The following is a 25,424-nucleotide window of genomic DNA, read 5'->3' as shown; positions in this document are numbered from 1 at the left end:
AGATTTTTAGACGGGTCTGCATTATTCAGAATAATATTGACAATTTTTTTTTAATATCTTTATGGATAATTCCTTTAATGTCGACGACCTGTTGGACTGTTGTAAATCCCAGCGTTTAGGCGTTACATTAATCTCCTGAATGAATTTATATTATCCGGAATGAACTTGAGAATTTTTATTGAATAATTTGATGAATGATTCCTTAAATAGACAACCCCCATTTGAGGTACTGTAAATCCAACATGAATTTAAATGGATCGTTAATTTTCTAAATAATTCTGTATCATCCTGAATTGCATCTATAGTAATTATTTATTTTTATTATTTTTCCGAGATATGTAAAATATATGTAAAAATATGTAAATTAGAATAGTCATTTTTCAACGAAAAAACGCATGACTCAGAAAAAAATCCCTTCTAGCTGCCTCGAATTTTTCTTGGAATGCACGCCTCGATAGAAATAGCAGAATTTCTTTTATTATTAGCCTCCAATTTTTCATTGAAACGGCATGATTATATGTATAGGAATCGCTTTGTCAAAAGCATACTCTTAGAATTCCCAAAGAACTCTCATTCTGTCAAAGATTCAAAGAGAAGCACGCAGCATCAGAGGTAAAGAGTTTAATTTTTTTCCCTCAGTGATCGAAGGAATATCCCATTGTCATTATTGTCATAATCGAAACAGTGGACTTCACGTAAAGTAAACATGGTAGTTTACTTTATGTATGTACTATGGTAGTTTAAAGATGATTAATCCGTCTACTACCTTCTTTTCTTGAACCTGCCACGTGCAGTGTTTAACTGTCCATTGGTGAACAGGACGGTCAAGATCAATCAGAAACCCTTTTACGTTGGTTTCCCCCCTTGACGTAAAATTGACACAGTTGATAATCGTAGTTGTTGAAAGTAGACTAATATTGTTGAACCCTATATTTGGTATTTACAAAGATATTTCGTTTGTGATCAGACATTTTATGCCATTCAAATCACAATCCTATGTTCAGAATAATCGATGATACATTTCAGTATAAAAAAAATTCAGCCTAACAATTCTTTCAGTGAAAATAGTTTAATACCATAAAGAAAGTTTTAACTAATTTTATTGACTTAATAATATAAAGTATTATTTAATATTTAATAATTTTCAATATTAAATTCAATTTTGAATCACCCTTTTTATGTTTTTTTTGTGAATAAATATGCATAAATGTATCGATCGATATTCTGTACATCAAAATCGAGACACTCGAGCATTCTCGCAGCATATCACAAGTTTTTAAAAAGCGACCTCATGCTAGGTCGTGATAAGGTTGACACCAATCTGTCCTATCAATAAACGGTGCGCTACAACACCGATTCATATTACGAGGACACCCTGTAAAATCCTATGGATTCTCATAATGAGATCTTTATTAACCTCAGGTTTCGAATAGATCGAAACGATAGAATTCGAATATTTTATAGTTTATATTCTATATTTTACGAATCTGATTTCTCTTATTTTATAGTTTGACAAATTTAGAAAAAAAAGCTAAACATAATAGAATATATTAAAAGAAAAATTTAACAATAAAAATAAAATCTTTTGCGTTAGATAAAGCAAAATTATTTTAAAATATCTTGATAAAAAAAAGAATTTTTCCATGTGTAACAATATTAGAAAAAAGGAAACTTGATTGAGAATATTTTTAAATATCAATCGTTTCGAAACGAAACTTGAGGTACGTTCACAATTCTGTAAAAACGTGTGTTTTGAAGAGAAACCCTTTGTAAATTGACCCTCACGTGTGTAAGAAAGGAACAGAGCGACAAAATCACAAAAGTGCAAAAAAGACGTGCCAAGACATACGGAGGAAAGAAAGGGAAGAAAACTATAAAATGACATATACACGTATGCATGCCTGTTTCTTGCTCTCGAACAGTTCAACAGCTTCGAGCAGCTCTGCATCAACTTCACCAACGAGAAGCTGCAGCAGTTCTTCAACCATCACATGTTCGTCCTCGAACAAGAGGAATACACGAGGGAGGGCATTGAGTGGGCCTTCATTGATTTTGGCATGGACCTGGTCGCATGTATCGATCTGATCGAGAAGGTACAATAAGGCGACAAACGACGGATCGATTCTGGCCAGCAAAAACCTGATAGACGGGTGTTCGGCTGGAAATAAAAAAATAATAATTCAAAGCTGAATAACGACCAAAATAGACGATACGAGAATTGAGTTATTAGGCAAGCGGAAATCCCTGGCTATTTATCACGGATCAGAGGAGACCGCTACACTAACGCTTATTGTCTTAAAATTCAACAAAGTGATCGCCCACTGTTTTTTTGTATAATCGTTAGTCACTTCTGTTCATGTTGATTTTCCTCATCAAGCATATATGTTCGTTCCTTCATTTTCCTCTTCCTTTTTTTGTGCTGTTGATTTCGCGATTTCGGCCGCGTGTATTGTTTCGATGAACGCATACCTCTCTTAAATTTTACTTAGGCTAGTTCTAGTTTCTGTTTGTGCATCAAAAATAAAATTTATAAATTTTTCACGTCGACGTCGTACAATCAAATTTTTATCAAACAGATATGAATTGTAAATTGAAAAAAGAAAATATTTTGTTTTAGATTCTTTTTATTTACTCAATATATATTCAATAGTGTAAAAAAAATTTTAAAACTTGGATAAAAATATATATTTAAATTATGTATTACAAAAGCACGCGTGAAATAAAATTTATTTGATTTACAATAAATTTATTAGAAATTTAGAAATTAAAGTTAAATAAATAATATATATTTTATATTTTATAAATATATAAAATTCATTTTTCTTCTCGAGATTAGACTTTTCAGAATTTTGAGATAAACTGAAAATGTCAGATACTCCATACACATATGACACAAACACTTATTTAATTGTGTAAAAGTGTTCGTCTAATTGATGTATAATAATTTTTGTTCCTCTCCTTTTTTGTACCCTTACCTTTTTCTGTTTACCTTGTTCTATCCATTACCGTCTATTCCACGTCTATTCCCGTCGCATGCCTATGCACGTACGTGCAATTGCAAAAACGACAGTACAACGGCTTTGAGCAACTCTGCATCAACTTTACCAACGAGAAGTTGCAACAGTTCTTCAACCACCACATGTTCGTACTCGAACAAGAAGAGTACAAGAAGGAGGGCATCGATTGGGTGTTCATTGACTTCGGCATGGACTTGCTAGCTTGTATCGAGCTGATCGAGAAGGTATTATCAGTCCCCGCAAATCAAGGTTTAAGCAAAATTCCTAAGAGCTGATCCGGCTTCGTGGACGACGAACGAGCGAGAGATATCGAACCAGCTTGTGAACGAAAAGCCGATTTTTCGCAAAGAACAGAACCGAATCGTTGAATTGTAGATGTTGCTTCGCCGTTGACTCTTTTCGTGCTTTTACGTCTGTTATAATCTTTTCTCGTCGGCTCTTCGACGATGACGAAGAAACGCCGATAATTTGTAGCGTTACTTTCCAAGGTACTTAGTACGGGTACCTTAAGCCATTTTTCCCCTTTCGTGTTCCCTCGTAACGTCACATTCCTGTAACGGCACTGATCGTGTCCGTGAAGAATATTCCCTCGAGATCGTTCAACGGATTGAACGATAGTCAGGCATCATTATGTCTTCTTCGACAATCCACTGGGTCTGGTTCGCAATCCTGAAGAGACTGGAACGAACATGAAGTGAAATTTCTATTACATGAAAACAATGAATTTTAGAATAAAAAATTAAACGCTAGTATCGCGAGACTGAAATTAGCGAGAAACTAGCTTTGCTCGAGAAGTGAGAGTTAATTTGTAAAATATAAATAGTGATAATTAATGACCCAGTATAATTGCGTCCCTTACCTTGTCACAAAAGCACATAGAGTGTCGACCCCGCAATTCATTTCTGAAAATTTATCCAATTAATAAATTAAATTAATTGGATAAAATTAGTTAACACGACGAATGTACTGTCAGTGTTTATCATGTAAGTTTACCACATAACGGCACAAGCGAGTGTCTTTTCCCATCATACGTCATGCGACGAACTTGAAAAACAGCCTTCTACTATTATTTGATTAAAAGTGAATTATGCCAATTAGAGATTTAATCAAAGATTTAAATAATTACATGATTAATTATCTATATTTAAAATGTTTAACTGAAAATGTGTTTGGTATTTAATTGCGGTATATTACACGACGTAATGCGAAAAATGTCTGAAATACGACAGTTTTAAACATTTTTCCAACGTTTTGTTTAATTTTTATAAAGTCAATTAAAAAAAATATATTAAAATAAATAAAATCTACTTTTAAAGATCTTGCTTTTCAGAAATATTTTTCGATTTCGTCGCATGTTCGTTTGTTCATAAACTGCAAAGATATAGTACCTTATCGATGCCTCTTTGACCCTGGTATCGATTCCTTTCTTTTGACCCTTTTATGATCGATGAAAGTTACAAATCGAAGTCATCGGTCGAGTATTCTCCTTCCAAACAGCATTAATGACGGCTGTTCTTCCCTGTTTTTTTTTTCTCTGTTCTTCGCTTAACCCTCCCCGTTCGCATGGGCTCCCGTTGCTGCGCCACTCGGTTGAGCAGTTCAACAGCTTCGAGCAGCTGTGCATCAACTTCACCAACGAGAAATTGCAGCAGTTCTTCAACCACCATATGTTCATCCTCGAGCAAGAGGAGTACAAGCGCGAGGGCATTGAGTGGACGTTCATTGACTTCGGCATGGACCTCCAACAGACTATCGATCTGATCGAGAAGGTACCGCCAGGACAGGTCGACAGATCAAACGGGCCTGAGAGGAGAGGCTCGTGATTTCTTCGAATCACACGCATATATTTTCGCTCGAACGGCATCTTCGCTGAATGTGTTTCCGTCTTGCCTGTCTGCTCGATCAACTAACTCCACTTCCTCCAGTCCGTCACACTTTTACACTCTTGTTCATCACTCGTGGCAGCGATCGACAGGTGAAGCACGAGTCGCCGGCGTCGAGGAATCGAAATAATAAGCGATCGTTAATTACTTAAATCAATACACATTAGAAAATGAAATTTCTTAAGCGTTTTTCCAATCGATCGATTCTGAAATTTCGTCTTCTCGACGCCATCACCTTTCGACTGCTCCGCGAGAAGTTTCAGATCATAATCAATCGAGAGACCGCCCGATTGGACACGGACGGTGTCCTGCTCATATCCTGTTTTTTTTTTCTTGTCTCTGTGTTTTTTTCTCTCTTTTTATTTCTCTTTCTGTCGCTATCTTTCTCTCTCTTCGCTGTGTGCCTGTGTGCGGCGTGGTGCATGAACAAACTCCGATGCAGTACAACGGCTTCGAGCAGCTGTGCATCAACTTCACCAACGAGAAGCTGCAACAATACTTCAACCATCACATGTTCGTGCTCGAACAAGAAGAGTACGAGCGCGAGGGTATTGCTTGGACCTTCATCGATTTCGGCATGGATCTCCAACAAACTATCGATCTGATCGAGAAGGTAAACCGGTCCGCGCAGGACACGGACTCGAGCCTGGATCATTCGGCTATTGATCCAGTAACTTATCTAGCAAACTACCGCTTAAAAATCCAGCTTGGCCACGAATTCGTGACTGTTTGTCAATGTTATGTGCCTTTTACCAATGTTGTTTGACTGTGTGTACTTAATTATGTACATATCATCTTCTTTACATTAGAATGTCACGGATCTAACGCGTAAGATTACGATTTTTTTGCAAATTTTTTCCCAATTTTTTGTCAGTTTTAGAAAAAATTACTATTTTTTTCATTTTATTTTATTACATATTATATTTTATTATTTTCTATTTAAGAATTTATACAACCTTGAATTTAGACCCAAATTAATTTACTTAACACGGTTTATAAAATAAATTAAATAGTTAAACGATTATTTAAATTAAATAAATTAAGATAATTTAGTTTAAATAAAAAATATTAAATGCCCTTATATATTTTTTATATTTAAATTTTTTTTAAATTCTGTACTTTTTGTGTTTAAATCAATTTCTCTCGAAGTAAAGTTTGTTTATAAAGTTACATCTAATATACATATATATAATTGCTTTCCTTAAAAAATTTTATATATAATTTAAATATCAACGTTTTCTATGATTGTGCAAAATTGCGTGATAGATCCGGTGCATCGTGTATATCGCTGTAGCATATAATGAACAAAGAGTTCGATGTATCGGAAAAAGACAGTTGCACTTCTACGATGCAGAAATGTATGCGAATAGAAATGTCAGTAAAGTGCAAAATTGTTACCGAAACATCGCTTCAAGGTATATCCATACTGTAGAATTACAGATAACGCAATACTAAGAGTAGCGTTGAAGTATTTTTTTTGTCTTGTACGTAGAGTTTACAAGATTAATTATTAATCGACAATTAATCCATATATGAATCTTACATTCGAGAAAGCAATTGATTAACCGAAGTAAAAGTACATTAATGACACAGTATCAAGCAAGTAGATAACAAAGTATCAACGAGGCATTTAATAATCTGTTTTCAGTAAAAATTGGGACACTAACGAGATTTTGCTGCGCGAGATATATTTTACAGATACTTTTTTTACGATTAAAACTTTGACTTTGAATTTCTCGCAATTTAATTAAAAAAAATGTTTACACAATTAATTCATTGGAAATATAATTATTATGTATATTTATTTGCGTAACGCTACTCTTGGAAAATGCGAATTTTTGGAGATATATAAATTCTAACACACTTGTCCGTTTCTTTTTTCACGATATAGCCTATGGGTATTCTCTCCATTCTTGAAGAGGAGTCTATGTTCCCCAAAGCTACTGACAAGACCTTTGAGGAGAAGCTGAACAACAATCATCTTGGCAAGAGTCCTAACTTTTTGAAACCAAAACCGCCCAAACCAGGCCAACAGGCAGCCCACTTTGCGATTGGTCATTATGCCGGCAACGTATGTAATGACTTTATACAAAAATATTCAACACAAAGAAAAGAGAGCCTAATATTATTGTCTTTCTTTAACAAAAAAATTAATCTTCTCGATACTGATAAAATTGAAAATTTCTTCGGGTCTCAGGTACCATATAATATCACCGGCTGGCTGGAGAAGAACAAGGACCCGCTGAACGACACGGTGGTCGATCAATTCAAGAAATCTACCAACAAGCTGTTGGTGGAAATCTTCGCCGACCATCCCGGTCAATCTGGTGGTGCCGATGCCGGCGGCGGCGGCAAGGGTGGACGTGGCAAAAAGGGCGGTGGTTTCTCCACCGTATCGTCCTCCTACAAGGAGCAGTTGAACAATCTGATGGCCACCCTGCGTGCCACTCAGCCCCACTTTGTCCGTTGCATTATCCCCAATGAATTGAAGCAGCCGGGCGTGATTGACTCTCACTTGGTCATGCATCAGCTCACTTGTAACGGTGTGCTTGAAGGCATTCGTATCTGTCGCAAAGGTTTCCCCAACAGGATGGTGTATCCCGATTTCAAACTACGGTGAGAATCTCTTTTTTCAATTGATTATATTATCTTTGTGGATAATTGAAAAGCCAATGGCTCGAGAAAGTGAATGAATTTTTGGTAGAAGCATTTAAAATATTAAAATGTCTCTTATATATAAGCGTTAAGAAAATAATAATTTAATATATTTTACTGCATTATAGATGTAATATTTCAAAATTTATTTAATATTTTAAATAATTTAAAAATTTGCAATAATTTCGAATTTTACTTTAAAAAATAGTTGTTCTGAATTTTCTCGAGCACATTCCGAATGATTTCTAATTTAGAAACATCTGCTATTACTTAACTTATTTTTGAGTTTACATTAGAGAAACTCAAATTATTGAATTACTATTTTTTTTTTTTTTTTTTTTAGAAAGACTAGTTTAATTATTATTATGCTAGATTTACTTACTATATAATCTCTTTTTAAACATAGTAGCAGATCTTTTTGACAGCTATAAAACAATCTTATTTATATTCTTATTAAAAGGCTTGGGGTCTCTTGTTTAACAATAATTATTAAATCGCACAAAAATGGCAGGTTTCGAAATACTCTATAGGTAACTAAAATAATTTCAATTTAAGAGACATATATTCAAAAATGGTTTAAAAAATTCCTAACTTAAATTCTGTATAACGTTATAATTTTTCGATTAATTTCTCCAAAAGTATTGGAAAAATTTATTAAGCATTGAACGTACATAGTAACTGGACTTTTATGTTGTGTACCATGTAGTTACATGATCCTAGCGCCGGCCGCAATGGCGGCCGAGAAAGATCCCAAGGTTGGCGCGGCTAAGTGTTTCGATGCGTGCGCTCTTGATCCGGACAGCTATAGGATCGGTCACACCAAGGCTAGTTGATGATAACCTCGTATAAACAGATTTGACGATTCCGTTTCTCCGTTGATTCTCTAAACAATAATGGACTAGAGTCACTCTATATTCCATATTCAAAGAATGTCTCAAAAATATATCTTTCCACGTGGATGGTCCGAAATTTCTCGCTTTAAAGTCGCAAAAATATTTTTAGCATCTGGTGACATAAATCTTGTGATAGAGTAATCAATGTAAGTCAATTGATAAAATTATTCGTATAATTTTAAATATTCAAATTTTTTATTATTAATATATAAAGGCTATCTCTGTCACGTCTTGACGGTAAAACTGTATAATACAAATTAATAATTAATTCAAGATTAATTTTAAGTTAGCGAAATTTAAAGACGATCCACACTGGAATCTCATTCTGTAAAAGCACGTCGTTCTCCTCATTGAATGCAACGTCATCATCGTGTATAATCGTATTTGAATGTCACCCGATTGATCGTTCAGTTTTTCCCCGTGATTCGTTTCGTAAAAACAGATTAAAGAACCAATGAGATTTCCGAATCTGTTGATTTCGTTTGGATTAGATCCGATTAGATTAGAATATCAATTCCCTAGATGTTAAGTAGACCTCGATCCCTTTACAAATAAATTTAGCGATTGGGAAGTAGCGAGAGCCGATTGGAACGACGAGAAGATATGTATAAATATGTGAATATTCGTATTTAGAATCCCTGTATTAATTAGTTTGCATGTTTGTCCCTTCCCCCTTTGCCCTGTATACCCCGGCACCCTGTAGGTACAAGATTTTGGCTCCGGCGGCGGTCGACAAGGCGAAGGAGCCCAAGGAAGCGGCCGCAGCCGTTTTGGAATCCACCGGCCTCGACCCTGATATGTACCGTCTTGGACACACCAAGGCACGTTTTCCTTTCTTCTTTCCTGCCTCCAACAATCACAACAACGGTCTGGTCGACAACGACCATCTCGAAACACGAGTTTGAATGCGATCAACAATGGTCGATGATCGAGAATTTTGTTTCCTTTTAATTTCGAATTGTTTTAGAATCTCTTGATAATAAATATAATGATTGATATAATCGGGCGAGATACAGTCTCGATTACGTGAACATTGTCAATCGCAAATAATTGTCTATTATCGTTGGTGATGTACTCTTAACTCGTGATACGTCAATGCTCCTAGCGACTGGGTGGTAGACGTAAAGCTGACAGCATCTCAAAGCGCGAGAATTCAGGAGAAACACTTTTAAGCAACATTTTAATCTTTTATATATTATCATCTTTTTTTTACTTTTAATAAAAAATTATTTATCTGAAAATATGATAATTTAATTTATACATGTTAGAATTTTTGATTAAATTCTCAACAGTAAGACTCTTAAAAACTCGCGCTTTAATTTGTCGAAGAGATCAATACCGAGAGGATCTCCCCAATTATAGTATCCTGGAAAGATACTATGTATTCGTTACTCTTTGTTCTTTGCCCTCCTCCCCTCCCCTCAAAATATATTCTCGATTCTACAGCAACGAGAATCATAATACAATAAGTCTCTAACCTGGCGTGTTGATTTTTTCTGTCTGTTTTTTGTGAACACACACATGATACCATCAATATGTATGACCAAATACACCAAACCGCAATATACTTGACACCGGTGGTCGGCCACGAACACAGATACAAAATTCTGTGCGCCAATGCCGTTCGAGAGCCTTGCGAGCCACAAAAGGCTACCCAGATCATCTTGGAAGCGATCAATCTGGAGAGTGATCAGTACCGCATGGGTCACACTAAGGTATCGGACACCTGTTGTGGTCCACGTTGTGACAATAATGTCATGACGCGCCAATGCTATTGCAAACTTACGGGCAACAAGAACGTCGGAAAGACAAATCTCAGAATCATTGAATACTCTGATGATGTCTTTTGGACGTTCGTGTAATTTGATTCTTACAACGTCGACGATTTATTTGTCAACATTAAAATACGAGAAAAATCAAATATTTTAATTTTATAAATTAATTTTGTAAATTAAAATATTTGACAATTGCAATTTTAATAATTTAAAATAATAATTTTAAAATTTTAAAGAATTTGATAGACTACAAAAATACTTAAATTATAAAAAATCATTAAAATTTAAAAATTTAAATAGAAATGGATATTAAGATTAGAATCTTCGAAATTCCAAAATATTATTTATTAGAATATTTTTTCTTTTTATAAATGTTTCTATTCTTCAGTTATATTGACTTTGGCTATCAAATGTCGCCGACAATTAATTTAACACTACGCGGCTTCGGCGATTAACCATTTTTACAGCCTCGTTCGAGGAAATTAATGACAAGCTCTATCATCATTCATGCTAACAAAGGATACCTATGCCAAAACAATTTTCAGCGTGATATAATAAGTGTGAGGCAATCTCTGTCCACCTCCTATCGTTGAATAACGACCCCCTTTCTGAGCTAAAAGCGGCATGGAAGGCCAGTTTGTGGAAATTAATTAATATATGCGATGTACCATGATTATCTCTCTTTAAATAAGATATTATAAATTAATTATAAAAATTATCTATCTCATGGAATTATCTATATAACTATTTGTATAATTTTGAGCTAAAACAATTTTTTGGATTTTAAATTTTATTTAAATTATCAAAAAATTTCCAGAGATCTTATTTGAATTTTTTCAAATCAAATATTATAAATTTCATTGATTATTACAAATTAAGGATCGGTAATTAATCATGATATGGGATTGATAAGCGAGGTACATCATCTCAAAGAGTTATCCTGATGAACGATATCTCAATGTTTCGCTTTCTCTTTATCTTTGAAAAAAAATAGGTGTTCTTCCGTGCCGGAGTCTTGGGTCAGATGGAAGAACTTCGTGACGAGCGTCTCAGCAAGATTGTGTCTTGGATGCAAGCCTATATCAGAGGTTATTTGTCCCGTAAAGATTACAAGAAGCTCCAAGAGCAACGCTTGGCCCTCCAAGTCGTCCAGAGAAACTTGAGAAAGTACCTCCAACTTCGCACCTGGCCATGGTGGAAATTGTGGCAGAAGATCAAGCCTCTTCTCAACGTCACTCGCATCGAGGACGAGATGGCCGTAAGTTTCTCTTTGAGATATTTTTTGCACACAAATCATTTAGCTCAAAGAAAATTATTATTAAGACATTGAGTCTCTAATTGATCTCTTCTTTTGTTCAAAATTTTTTAATTGTTTGTCGTTAAAATATATATGTCTCTATTTGTGTGATTCGATTTTAAGTTATATTATTTGATTAAAAAAGATATTAAGTCTTGTATGTATATTTTATTAAAAAAAAAAGAATAAGAATTTGAAGTATATATTGTAAAATTGAAAGATTATTATTTGATTTAACTATAGAAGAATCAAATTTTCTTCGAAAAATGTCATCGAGTTTTTAACTGTTTACGTAATTAATTCATCATGACAACATATTTATACATTAATTAATTACATATGTGATTATCTTTCCATAGTTTTAAACTCTAAAGCAGTAAGTAAGATACTCGATCAACATCCTGTGTATTGATTATAAGAACGATGAAGATTTTAGTATCTTCTTATACATCTTTCCTTTCGTTAATATTAATAATTCAGAGATGCTATTTGTATTTTCTCTTATTGTTAATTTCTATAATATTTATTTTATTTTTATTTTGTTATGTACAGTTCTCAGTCTTCACTTTGATTTATTTTAATTTAATTTTAACTGTTTTTTTAAGTATATAATTTATAAATTATATAATTATATAATTTATAAAGTTTAGATATTTTAATTAAATTAACTTTACGAATTATAAACTTTCACTCTCTAAGTTATTCACTTTTTACTTCGAAATTTTTAATTATTAACCTTTTTTTATAGAGAAATAATAAATTGTTAATAGTTGTTAACGCTCACTACTTTAGAGAAAGTATTGCAAAAGAGAAATAATCGTTCTGCGAAAATCGATAATTCGCTGAAGGTTGCGAGAGCTTGGCAAAATAAAGCTTCAACTTGACGATGATTTACGACTACAGTTTCGTGCTTAACTGTGCCATCCTGCGCTCAAATTCGTCCGTGGAATTTGTTTCTTCTTTTGCTCGGCTCGTAACGGCTCCAGTTTCCAGACATACCCGTTTATTTATCCACCGCCTGGTCTTCCAGTTTGCTTTCTCGCGCAAACTCACGATCTTCAAGTCGGCATTTCTCCGAAATCGAATTATTTTCACGTACTGTTTTACTTTCGTAATACTTTCGTAATTTAGATTTATAGCGCACATTTTTCCTTCAACAATTTTTTTATTAGGTTTATATTTATGAAATACGCGATACTTGCCTTTTTTACTTATTTATTAGACATAATTTTACAAGAAACAGTTGTGTCAAATTTAATTAATATTCTGGCATTTATATTTACATTTACATCTTTTTTTAAATATGTATATATATAAATTAACTTTAGAAAATTATGATACATAAATTCTTTTCTTTTTTATTTATTAAAATCGTTATATATGTATATTTATTAGCTCTAAATTCGATTTGTCCAAGTTTCACTATTTTTCCAAAAATACTTGTTCTTATTTTAAAAAATACTGTTAAATTCCTTTTGTTGATTTAATTTTAATTTCAAAGCACGGATTAGATTTCAGTAGCAAAAAATTTTCTTTTGCTTTGATCTCGGAAAATCTGCAAATTTTAAGCGACCCTTTTTAGAATATCGATGCTTTTAATTTTATCAAACTTTTGATTTTCTTCTCTTCTCTGCGCTATCAAATTGCCTATATTTTCGACTCTAATAATCCCGAATTAACGAGAAAATTAGAGGAGCCCCTGTATGTTTTCGTTCTCCAGTTCGGTTCACTGATACCACTAAGTTCCCGAATTAGAAGCATAATAAAGGCAACCGAGACGGTGAATCAACGTTCGATCATGTTACCGGAGCGGCTTCTTATTAATAGATTTCGGCTCTTTCGAAAAGAATTACACAATTATTCGTCCTTCAGCACTAAAGCCAGGATACACGGTCGCCGTATTTTACAAATTTTGCTTTGCCTCCTCCGGAATGCTGTTGCTTCTAATTTCGTCTAAATGTGTATTCACTCTTATATCTCTATAGATATATATTTGAATGCCAATTGCTTTCTCCAAAATTGAATCTGAAGTCATCAGTATAACATCAAATTCAATATTTTGCTCGATATTTTGCTAAAGAATTTCTGCAAATGAATTTATTATCAAATCTATTTCAGTCTTTCTGGAATTTTATAAAAACGCTTAATCTTATTAATTGACTCTATCATTATTTTTAGTTGATTATAACATTATTGAATAGTAATTTTATTTTTAATTTTACATTTTTTCTGTTATATAATATATATATATATATATATATATATATATATATATATATTTTATACATAAATTTTCTTAGAAACATATTTGACTAAATCTAAATAAAGTGACAAATAGTATCATCTCGTGATAAAAGAAATTCGAGACACGTTATTACAGAGTCAGAAAATTTGTCAACTCTAAGTGCGCTCGAATGTGCCTTTGGATATCTTCTCACATTTGGCGATCTCTTAGTGATCCACTTATCCACTTTGCACCTTCTGGAGCCGCCAAAAAGGGGGTGGCCGCTGGAGAGAGCGGCGGTCCTTTCAGATCGCTTCTAATTCTGTCCAGGCCCCTTCTCGACGCAACTTGCTCTCTTCCCCTTCCCCTCAGGGGTGGTATAACGGATCGGTTATAAATATTTTTACGCATGCAGTGTATGCGTGTGTGCATGACGAGGCGCCACTGGAGTGGGGACGCCTACGATCAGGATCGTCGCTCTGTTCGCTCCTTACTGGCCGCCGGATCGACGGTTACGGTAGAGGGACACGGGTAGAAAAGTTGGGCTTGGACCGATACCGGGACCAGTTGGACCCGCGACCTCGCGCCGACCCCTTCGAAATTACGCGAAATCCGCCCGACGACGAACAAAGAGGGAGAAGGCCTCATCCTCTCGCGTGCCCCACAGTTATATATACGTATATATACTTACCGCGTAGGTGTGTCCGAGTTTTTCTCGATACCTCGAGATACGAAAGTAGGGACTCGTATTCGAGTCTTTTGCGCTGTTTTTCCTTTCGTCTTTTCGAGCGATCGAGCCTCCCCTTCAGTCGAGGCTTCTCGCGACGTTCGATCGATCGATTATTCTCCGGGATCCCTCTAGCGCGACGAAGATCCCCCTCTTTTCCCGTCCCATTTCTGTGAGAATAGGAATTGAAATTAAGTGTAACATACTTTAATCGCGTGTGCATTCCTCGGTTAATTTCTTCGAGAGTGATCGATTATGGGCGACACGGTGTTGATCGAGAATCCGACTTCGCTGGTGAATGGCACCAAGTTCGAAGATCTAATGGCCTCGTTCCAGGCGCTGGAAGAGAAAGCCAAGAAAGCACAGGAAGCTTTCGAAAAGGAAGAGAAGCTGCGCAAAGAGCTGGAGGATCTGAACGCCAAGCTCCTCACCGAGAAGACCAATCTGTTACGCCAGCTGGAGGGTGAGAAGGGCTCGCTTTCCGACTATCAGGAGAAGTCCTTGAAATTGGCTGCACAGAAAGCCGACCTCGAGTCACAGCTTCAGGTAAGAATAATTTGTTTATATTGATTTTTTTTAATTTATCAAAAAAAATTATTATTTATTAACATTTTCTTGAGGATTATCATTATATTTAGATTTATTACCAATCTTAAACTTAACAATTTTCTTTAAAAATTATTAATTTTAATGGTAAACTTAAAAATATTTCCTATTAAGATTATCATAAAGATTTACGTAAAAATTTTGATTTATATTAATAGAAAATTAAAAATTATATTTTAAAATAATATTGGTTTTTAAATACATGAAATTTCTTTATTATATTTTCAATGCACGTAACTTTAGAATTATTATCATAATTTTCGACAATTGGAGACAACATATACAAAATAAAATAATTTTTGCTAATTTAATTTGCACAAAAAAAATAATATTGCCAAAATTATTAAAAATAAAGATTATAAAACATATTTTTGTTATTATTGATAATGCATGTATAATTATGTGTAATTATGTTAGTTAATAAGAATTCCATATGAAAGAATTTCTCAGCGAGAACAATAAAAAGTGGTGATAATTATAGAAATCGCAATATGAAATTATTATCGAATTTACTCGCACGTGACGCTAGCTATAAGTGAGTTAATTACGAAGGGCAGAAAGTAATATAATTAGCGGCATAATTAGCACAGTGGCGCAAGTTGCGAATAATTTAATGCAGAAGGGCAAGAAGTCATATAATTAGCATCATCGCACATAGATGACTATAATGCAGTCGCATCTATTAAATTATATTTAATTAATAAATTTCAAATCAAATTACAATACTAAACAATAATATTAATAGCAGCATTAAACAAAGTATAACATTAATAAAGATGAAATTTTGTTGAGGAAAGAAAAATTCATAATTATCCTAACAATTTTTTTAGTTTACAAAAATATTAAGAAATTTTAAAACTTAACAAAATAATCTTATTCTTACGATTGAAATTCCTTCCTTTTCCGTCGCCGAATTTATGTCGTATTAAATTATCGCTCATAAATCTTTCCGAGGAGGACGAAGAGCGGGAGAGATTTTTTTAAAAGAACGTGGTTTAAATCGGGATGCCATTAATTATCAGCGGGAGGGAGTGTTTTCGTGATTTAAATCGGCTCGAATTACGTGGCGGATTACGGCTTCGCAGGCGCGCGAAGTAGCACGACAAAGTAGCAGAGGCGCGGAATTAGTCAGACGCGCTATTTTTCTTCGTGCCGAGTGCCGAGCGAGTCGCGGACGCGTCATCCGGTTACACGGACGACGCTTATATATATTCATATCGAGGTATGCTAAAATTATGATAAATGTACGTGAGTGTTTACATAATTTTATTATACCTTTCCACGACTCAACGTTGCGCACAGACGACACTTGCCGAGAAACTTCACGAAACGTGACCCTTCAATGACACTCACATTGCTAACATATTTAATCTTCTCTGAAATAGAGGAATTTATAATAAATCACTCCTGATCAATTTCTTTGAATTCTAAAGACTTTTTAAAAAATAGTTAAGCGAGGCGGATTAAAAATATTAGAAAGTTGTCTAGGAATTAAATACTACAATTTTAAGTATAACAATTATATGTTTATTAACGAGGGTTATTTTTATCTCTTGTATATTATGAAATTTTTTATAAAATTTAAATTTTCAAAGGCACTTGTCTGATATTCAATTTTCTCTCTTTCTTTGACTCTTAATTAATCCGCTATCTTACACAGGTCTCCTCGCAATAATTAGGCTCGATTTCTAAATTATTTTGGGATCGGTTTCCCAAGAAGTTTCTCGCATTACGCGTTCCACGATAATTTTATATTTTCCTCGCTGTTTCTCTTCGTTGTAAATACATGTTAGAGGAAGCTGAGAGAACGCCGAAATTCTGGACGTTCGCGTTGGCGTGGAAACACATTATTTTTATCCAATAGTAAGCACGCATACAAACGTGTACTGGAGAAGAGGTCATAATTTCTTGAAGGCGTCGCTCGCAGAAAATAGACGAGTCGTAATCGTGACTAGAATTTCAGATTTTCTCTCTCTTTTCCTGTCTCTCTCTCTCTCTCTCTCTCTCTCTCTCTCTCTCTCTCTCTCTCTCTTTCTCTCTCTCTCTCTCTCTTTCTCTCCAGCCAGATTCCAGGCTGACTATTTTTAACGGTGCGTCTTAAACATTCACTTAAGAGTCGCGGCTAAGCCGACCCGTCATTGCTTGTCATCGCGACGCCCTCCGATGCCCGTCGTCAGTTCGTAACATCTACCGTTCGTCGTTCTCCAACGAGCAATTTAATACTCTATCTCGATAAAATTAGACGAAAATGAAAAAAAAACGACGATATATGAAGATAAAAAGTATTTTAAAGCTAAATTAATAAACAAAAAGTATTAAATAAAAATTGTTGAGTTATTTGCAAATCAAAATACAATGCATAGAAATAAAAGATATTATAATATAATTGTGATAATTATTTATAAATTATGAGGCTTTATGCTATAAATTATTAAGAGATTATAAATAAAATAATCTCTTTGTCAGACTTCTTTTAAAAGACCATCAAGAATATCTATAGCATTCATCGATTATATTATTACATCAAGTATTCTTTACTTATCTTTAGCATCTTATTTATTTTTAATCTTGATCTATTTACTTATTTATTTTATTAATTTATTTTTATCATTATTTTTATGTTTTAAACATGATTTTAGTTCCTTCGATTCGTCTCTAATTCTATCAAACTATCATAGACTATATATCAAAAGCGGCTATTTTACTTCGTTAAAGAGCTAATATCACGATCACGCGTGCCACCTATTAAAAGCTCGCGCATCGAGTTCATCGCGATTGACCCGGTCGTGAGAGATCGCGATCATAGAAGCGGAAGGCTACGGCCGCGTTATGTTGGACACCATTTACGGTTAGACGATGCAGGAAGAAGAAAGAGGGGAAAAGAACGGAGGGGAGGGAGGGAGGGAGGGAGCGTGCAGCAAATTTAGCAGATCCCAGATTCCAGGTTATTAAAAGTGGGCGGTAGCTTTAAGAGCGCGCTGGAAAGAGAAGAGAGAGAGAAAACGAAGGAGGTAACAGGTGTACGGTATATTTATATGCCCGTTACCGCGTGCATACGCGTGCGTCATAATCATGCAGCCGTATCTCCTTCGTGATCTCTTCATCATCGTCGACGAGGTTTATGTCATCCTCGTCAATTTTTCCATCTCGACTTCCACGTGGTCGGTACGTTGCACCAGATTAAGTGGGAGAAAAAATAATTCGGCTTTCAATTACACCCTTCTCTTTCTCTTTTTTTTCTTCTTCTTCTTCTTCGCGAGTCTCTTTGACTTATTAATTAATTAGTTAATGATTCTTTTTCTTTACTTTCAAAATGGTATATTTTAATTTTTGTCTGAATATTAATTATAAATAAGATGGACACGTGTTTTTTTTTTTTCATTTTCCACATGACAACCTCTCTTTTCACCTCTTATTCGTCGGATTTTTTTTAGTTTGTTCTTGAAACGTCCGCAAGAAATAGAAGAAAGCTCGCGAGAAATACCAAATTTTTCTCTCGACAAATATAGACTCGGCTCGCCGAATCAGCGAATGTAATAAACGATGAAGAGATAAGCGATGAACGAGGAGATTGATCGCATCGGCCAGGCGAGACGTCGTGCCAATATTTTTTGCCCCCGCATTAACTAATATTAGGCGTTCGTATGTGTGTAAGCCCTGCAATTGCACGTCATTGCCAATTAATCGCGAATTCGTGTAGCGAGGAAGAGAGATGCGTTCGACATTCTTGATGAAGGCAACTTGGCGCGCGTCAAAGGATACTCCAGCGGGATAAATTTTATGCGTAAACCTGTCATCGACCTAAATACTTCTTCTGTATAAAGGAATCTTGCGATTATGTCATCTTAAAAAAATAAGACACTTTCTGAGTCATATTTTTAAAGATATCACATCTGCGATAATAATATTAAAGCGAATAGAAATGAATAAAATATTAATAGAATAGAATAAAGTGTAAAAGAATAATACTATAAAAAATAAAGTAGAGAAATAAAGTAGAATATTAAATAATAAAATATTGGAAAGCAAATATAAATATAAAATGGGATATTTATAGAATAATTAAAATCGAATATATAAAAAACAATAATTAAAAACTTTAAATATATAAATAAATACAATCATAAACACACATACATTTAATAATAATTGGGACACTTGAACATAATATTTGAAGAAATATTGTCGATATTTATTTGGATATTTTTCGTTCGCATAGGATCTCAATGACAGATTCAAGGAAGAGGAAGATGCAAGGAACAACCTCTTCCAAAACAAGAAGAAACTCGAACAAGAAGTGTCTGGCCTGAAGAAGGATATCGAGGATCTCGAGTTAAATCTGCAGAAATCCGAGCAAGATAAAGCGACAAAAGACCATCAGATCAGAAATCTAAACGATGAAATCGCTCACCAGGATGAGCTCATTAACAAACTCAACAAAGAGAAGAAGAATCAGGGCGAAGTCAACCAGAAGACCGCCGAGGAGCTCCAGGCCGCTGAGGATAAGGTCAACCACCTTAACAAAGTCAAGCTCAAGCTCGAACAGACTCTTGATGAGCTCGAGGACTCCCTTGAACGCGAGAAGAAATCACGGTAAGCGATAATTCGATGCATTTGATAAGAATTTGATCTCTTGATAGAATGTCTAACAATTTAGTTTAATTTTTTGATAAAGACTTTTTGTTAAAGAAAAAATTTTATTAACAGTTTATTTTTTTACACTTGTGCGAAATTAATTTTGTTACAATATAATATAAAATGTTTTTAAAGAAAGAGTAAAAAAAATATTGTTATGATAACAAGGATATTTATATAATTTGTTGAAATTAAATTTACAGTGCCGACGTCGAGAAGGCAAAGAGAAAGGTGGAAGGTGATCTGAAACTCACACAGGAAGCCGTCGCTGATCTCGAGAGAAATAAGAAGGAACTCGAACAAACTATTCAACGCAAAGACAAGGAACTCTCATCCTTGACCGCTAAACTCGAGGACGAGCAATCCCTTGTCGGCAAACTGCAGAAGCAGATCAAGGAATTGCAGGCTCGAATTGAAGAACTTGAGGAAGAGGTATGATAAGAAAAGTGTACTTTACAGCCTTTCAAAGTTTTTAGTTAAAAAAAAAACGAAAAAGAAATATTTTAATTCATTGAATCTTTTTAAATTTATATCTTTTAATTACTCTTGAAAAATTTCATTAAAATTGACATTTTATTAAATTTTTTAATTCTTATAAATCTAAAAAAAAAATAAATTTCAAAATTGTTTATAAATTGAAAACAATTGAAAATGATAGAGAAATCTATTTTTCAATAAAAAATTTCTGAAAGTAGTTAAGAAACATTAGTTAAAAAAGAAATCAGATTTTTGTTGTCTCTTATACGATGATTTGTCATCATAACTATGGAAATATATAATAATGTGAATATTTTTCTCTTCAAGATCGAGGCAGAACGCGGCGGACGTGCCAAAGCCGAGAAGCAGCGCAGCGATCTCGCTCGCGAGCTTGAGGAGCTTGGTGAACGCCTGGAGGAGGCTGGCGGTGCCACTTCCGCTCAGATCGAGCTGAACAAGAAACGCGAAGCTGAACTGAGCAAGCTCCGCAGAGATCTCGAGGAGGCTAACATCCAGCATGAATCTTCGCTGGCCATTCTGCGCAAGAAGCACAACGACGCTGTCGCCGAGATGGGCGAACAGATCGACACCCTCAACAAGCTCAAGGCTAGGTGAGTTTATCCAACTGATTCACTTTCTTAAAAAAAAAAAAAATAATAGAATTTTTAAAACATTTTTATTTATATAAATAAACTTTTCTTATAAATTTAAAATTGACGAAGAGAAATTGGGAATAAAACGGTTTAATAATATTAGATAATATTAGAATTATTAGATAATAAAAACTGGATAATTATTTGTAATATTATAATTTAAAGATTTTTGAGAGTTTTTTCACACATTCATAAATAATAATACAAATTTAGGATATTTTTATTGAGAGAAACTTATGCTCTATCGTAAAGCGATTAGGAAAGTGATTAACTGGAGACAAGTTTCAATTTTTTTTATATCAATGGCTTTAGTTGAAAATAAATTGTAAAAGCAACAGGGGACTTTAACGTAATATTTGCGATAGAGCTGAAAAGGGTCGACATGACATCCACGCCGAGTTGAATGGTTCGCGTGCTCTCACGGATCAAGTTTCGCGGGAGAAGGTATTTGAAAATGAAAAAGAGATATGACCAGAGTGTCTCCTCGTGCATCTTGTTGAGTTTCCAAATGTAATCTCGGACTTCCTGTACGTCCCTTGATAATTCTCTTGATTTATAAAATATGTAATTACCAGAATGGAATGATATATATTTTGGAAAGATGTCTTGTTAGTCGAATTATCATGAATTATGATACGAATGCTGGATTAAATATCCATTGTTAACATGCAAAAATATGTTAAATTTCAGATAAAAATCAGATAAAATATTTAAAGAAATTAATAAATTACGAATATAAATTCGTTATTATTTTATTTTTATTGATCATTTTTTATTTTTTTAATTTAAGAGCTTATCTTTGTATCGTATGTTAGTAATTAAGTTCTCGGATTAAATTAACTAAAATGTTCAATTTTAGTTTAATTAAATAGTTGTAATTTTTATTTACTACTTATTTTTTATTATCAATCATATTACTTATATTTTCGTTACGAAAAATAATGACGAATTGCAATGAGACAATTTGATCCGGCATTCTGGAATGCAAATCGGAAATAATTCGCGTCATTGTCATTCATCTGTGATCCCATGAATTGTTTCCGTGTCAATTGTTAGGGTTGAGAAGGAGAAGGTTCAATACTACAGCGAATGCAACGACTTACGCACGTCTTGTGACCACTTGAGTAACGAGAAGGTAAGCCCCCGGTCCCTCGTTAATAATATCCGGATTAACGCGACTAACAGCTTTCGCTAGGTGCAGAGACGCAGCCACGGCCATCAGAAAAGATCTCTGTGGATCTACCTCTTTTCCCAAGCTCATTCATGAACTATTTATCTGACGTGTGAGTCAATAGTTCCCGCTTGCTCAGCATCGCTTGCGTATGTGTGTGTAAATATGCGAGCTTGCCTTTTTGTGTCTTAGTCATTAGTATTATCAGCTGAAAAATTAAAATAAAGTTTTCGACAAGATAGAAGATCTTCAATTTTTTTACACCAGATAAAATTGACAGACTATATTGATCATTTTTTTCTTGGTTAAAGAGTTTCTTTTTACTTTTGTAACTTAAATAATCAAGACACTATTTAAAGGCGAGCTCGATATAAAAAATTCCAGCGATCGATCGGGCGCTAAAAATTTTCTTTGAAATTCAGGCTGCTCAAGAGAAGATCGTCAAGCAACTGCAACATCAGCTGAACGAGACCCAGGGTAAGCTCGAGGAGGTGAACCGCACCTTGAACGACTTTGACGCCGCGAAGAAGAAGCTGTCGATCGAGAACAGCGATCTGCTGCGTCAACTGGAGGACGCCGAATCACAGGTCAGCCAGCTGTCAAAGATCAAAATCTCACTCACTACGCAATTGGAAGACACCAAGAGGCTCGCGGACGAGGAGTCGCGCGAACGTGCCACCATACTTGGCAAGTTCCGCAACCTGGAACACGATTTGGACAACATCCGCGAGCAGGTTGAGGAAGAAGCGGAGGGCAAGGCCGATCTTCAACGTCAGCTCAGCAAGGCTAATGCCGAGGCACAACTGTGGCGCACCAAGTACGAATCCGAAGGCGTCGCCCGGGCTGAAGAGCTCGAAGAGGCAAAGAGGAAGCTGCAGGCCAGACTTGCCGAGGCTGAGGAAACAATTGAGTCTCTCAATCAAAAGGTCATCGCTCTGGAGAAGACTAAGCAACGGCTGTCCACAGAAGTGGAGGACTTGCAGATCGAAGTGGATCGCGCCACTGCCATCGCCAATGCCGCTGAGAAGAAACAGAAGGCCTTCGACAAGATCATCGGTGAATGGAAGCTCAAAGTCGACGATCTCGCAGCTGAGCTCGACGCCAGTCAGAAAGAGTGTCGCAACTATAGCACCGAGTTATTCAGGCTCAGAGGTGAGAGAAACTGGAGATTTCAATTTTTCAAACTGTCAAGATAAAAATAAGCGAAAACTAAAATTCGAAAACTTCCTAAAAGATCAATTAAAATGAATTAAAATTAATTTGCTAAAATGAGTGAAATTCATTAATAAATTAATTTCTCTTAATTTTAATAACATTTTTTATTTAAACTATTCTAACTTCATCGCAAAATTAATTGTTGATTAATTAGGCGCCTACGAGGAAGGTCAGGAACAGCTGGAGGCAGTACGTCGCGAGAACAAGAACCTTGCCGACGAGGTGAAGGATCTGCTGGATCAGATCGGCGAAGGTGGCCGCAACATTCACGAAATCGAGAAGGCCAGGAAGCGCTTGGAGGCTGAGAAGGATGAGCTTCAGGCCGCTCTCGAGGAGGCCGAGGCCGCTCTTGAACAAGAAGAGAATAAAGTGCTGCGCAGCCAGCTCGAGCTCAGCCAGGTCAGACAGGAGATCGACCGCCGCATCCAGGAGAAGGAGGAAGAATTCGAGAATACCAGGAAGAATCATCAACGTGCTCTCGACTCCATGCAAGCTTCCCTCGAAGCAGAAGCCAAGGTAAGTCGTGCTTTTAGAAAATTTATTTTAATTTTTTTTTTTTACACTTTTATGAAAAATGATACAGAAATAAATTATATGGATGCTCTGAACTTACAATCAAATTTGCTCCCCAGGGCAAAGCTGAGGCGCTTCGCATGAAGAAGAAGCTGGAGGCGGACATCAACGAGCTAGAGATCGCGCTGGACCACGCAAACAAGGCGAATGCTGAAGCGCAGAAGAACATCAAGCGATACCAGCAACAGCTCAAGGACGTGCAGACCGCTCTTGAAGAGGAACAGAGAGCGCGCGACGAAGCCCGGGAACTCCTTGGTATCTCGGAGCGTCGTGCTAATGCCTTGCAAAACGAGCTCGAGGAGAGCCGCACTCTTCTCGAACAAGCGGATCGCGGTCGTCGCCAGGCCGAACAAGAGCTGGCCGATTGTCACGAGCAGCTGAACGAACTGAGCGCCCAGAACGCTTCCATTTCCGGCGCCAAGAGGAAACTCGAGGCCGAACTGCAGACTCTCCACGTGAGTGTCACATAATTAATTTCTACAATATTTTAAGAACTTTTTTCTTTGTTTAAGAAGGTCGCATATTTATGGCATATATTTTTTTTCCGTTAGTCCGATCTGGACGAGCTGCTGAACGAGGCGAAGAACTCGGAGGAGAAGGCGAAGAAGGCAATGGTGGATGCTGCCAGATTGGCAGACGAACTACGCGCCGAGCAGGACCACGCTCAGACTCAGGAGAAGTTGCGCAAGGCCCTAGAGACACAGATCAAGGAACTGCAGGTACGCCTGGACGAGGCCGAGGCAAACGCCCTCAAGGGTGGCAAGAAGGCTATCCAGAAGCTGGAGCAGCGCGTGCGCGAGCTGGAGAACGAGCTCGACGGCGAGCAAAGGAGACATGCCGACGCCCAGAAGAATCTGCGCAAGTCCGAGCGTCGTATCAAGGAGCTGAGCTTCCAGGTAAAGTCCCGCCTTATCGATAAATATCACACTGATCGCGCGTTGTACCTATTAACATTTTATAATTAAAGGAATTAATTTAAATAGCAGATTGCATTTTTCTAAATTTTTTATTCCTATTATTAAATTAATAATCATTAATAAATTAAATTATTAATTCTTTTGTATTATATCTCATGTTTGTTCATAGTTTAAGTAACCGTTTGCTATTCTCGTTTCTAGGCGGACGAGGACCGTAAGAACCACGAGCGCATGCAGGATCTGGTCGACAAACTCCAGCAGAAGATCAAGACATACAAGAGGCAGATCGAAGAAGCAGAGGAGATCGCCGCGTTGAATCTTGCCAAGTTCCGTAAGGCGCAGCAAGAGCTGGAGGAGGCCGAGGAGAGAGCGGACCTTGCCGAGCAAGCTATCACTAAGTTCCGCACCAAGGGACGTGGCGGAAGCGCCGCGCGCGGACTCAGCCCAGTGGTAAGCTATCAAATCTTTCCATCATTATCTTAGAATTTGAATCTTTAACGCTCGATATCGAAATATACGATATGTATATCTTCTTTTTTTTTTTTAATTTTCTTGTTATTTAATAGTATCAAGTATTTGTCGAATAGCGTTTGCTTTTAATTTTATCGCAATAGTGTTAAAAAAAACGAAAAAGACTTAAGAAAGTTATTAGGTTTTTTTGTTTGAAATTAATATATGTAATTTAATTTTAATCATAAATTTTGTG

At 35.7% G+C, this 25,424-nt stretch overlaps 1 protein-coding gene across 40 annotated transcripts in view; it reads left to right on the top strand.

The window, feature by feature from the left end:
* The window catches only part of Mhc (myosin heavy chain), a 49,014-nt gene that overhangs the window by 20,393 nt on the left and 3,197 nt on the right, over positions 1-25,424 (top strand). For 8 of the 40 annotated variants that reach the window (XM_072890092.1, XM_072890089.1, XM_072890063.1 and 5 more), the window contains exons 11-25: positions 3,071-3,241; positions 6,792-6,971; positions 7,098-7,516; positions 9,152-9,269; positions 11,218-11,481; positions 14,808-15,017; positions 19,297-19,670; positions 19,916-20,144; positions 20,517-20,800; positions 21,899-21,977; positions 22,436-23,165; positions 23,383-23,744; positions 23,861-24,256; positions 24,353-24,697; positions 24,920-25,168. In XM_072890092.1, the coding sequence (XP_072746193.1) occupies positions 3,071-3,241; positions 6,792-6,971; positions 7,098-7,516; positions 9,152-9,269; positions 11,218-11,481; positions 14,808-15,017; positions 19,297-19,670; positions 19,916-20,144; positions 20,517-20,800; positions 21,899-21,977; positions 22,436-23,165; positions 23,383-23,744; positions 23,861-24,256; positions 24,353-24,697; positions 24,920-25,168 (4,410 nt within the window). Of the gene's footprint in view, positions 1-1,922; positions 2,094-3,070; positions 3,242-4,615; positions 4,787-5,342; positions 5,514-6,791; positions 6,972-7,097; positions 7,517-8,261; positions 8,380-9,151; positions 9,270-10,045; positions 10,164-11,217; positions 11,482-14,807; positions 15,018-19,296; positions 19,671-19,915; positions 20,145-20,516; positions 20,801-21,207; positions 21,287-21,898; positions 21,978-22,435; positions 23,166-23,382; positions 23,745-23,860; positions 24,257-24,352; positions 24,698-24,919; positions 25,169-25,424 lie in introns of all 40 variants that reach the window. The other 32 variants (XM_072890096.1, XM_072890069.1, XM_072890081.1 and 29 more) reach the window with 14 other exon arrangements.

The sequence above is a fragment of the Anoplolepis gracilipes genome, chromosome 4 (genome assembly GCF_047496725.1).
Source record: "Anoplolepis gracilipes chromosome 4, ASM4749672v1, whole genome shotgun sequence".
In the NCBI taxonomy this organism is placed as follows: Eukaryota; Metazoa; Arthropoda; class Insecta; order Hymenoptera; family Formicidae; genus Anoplolepis; species Anoplolepis gracilipes.
This window is presented reverse-complemented; position numbering and strand designations above follow the sequence as displayed.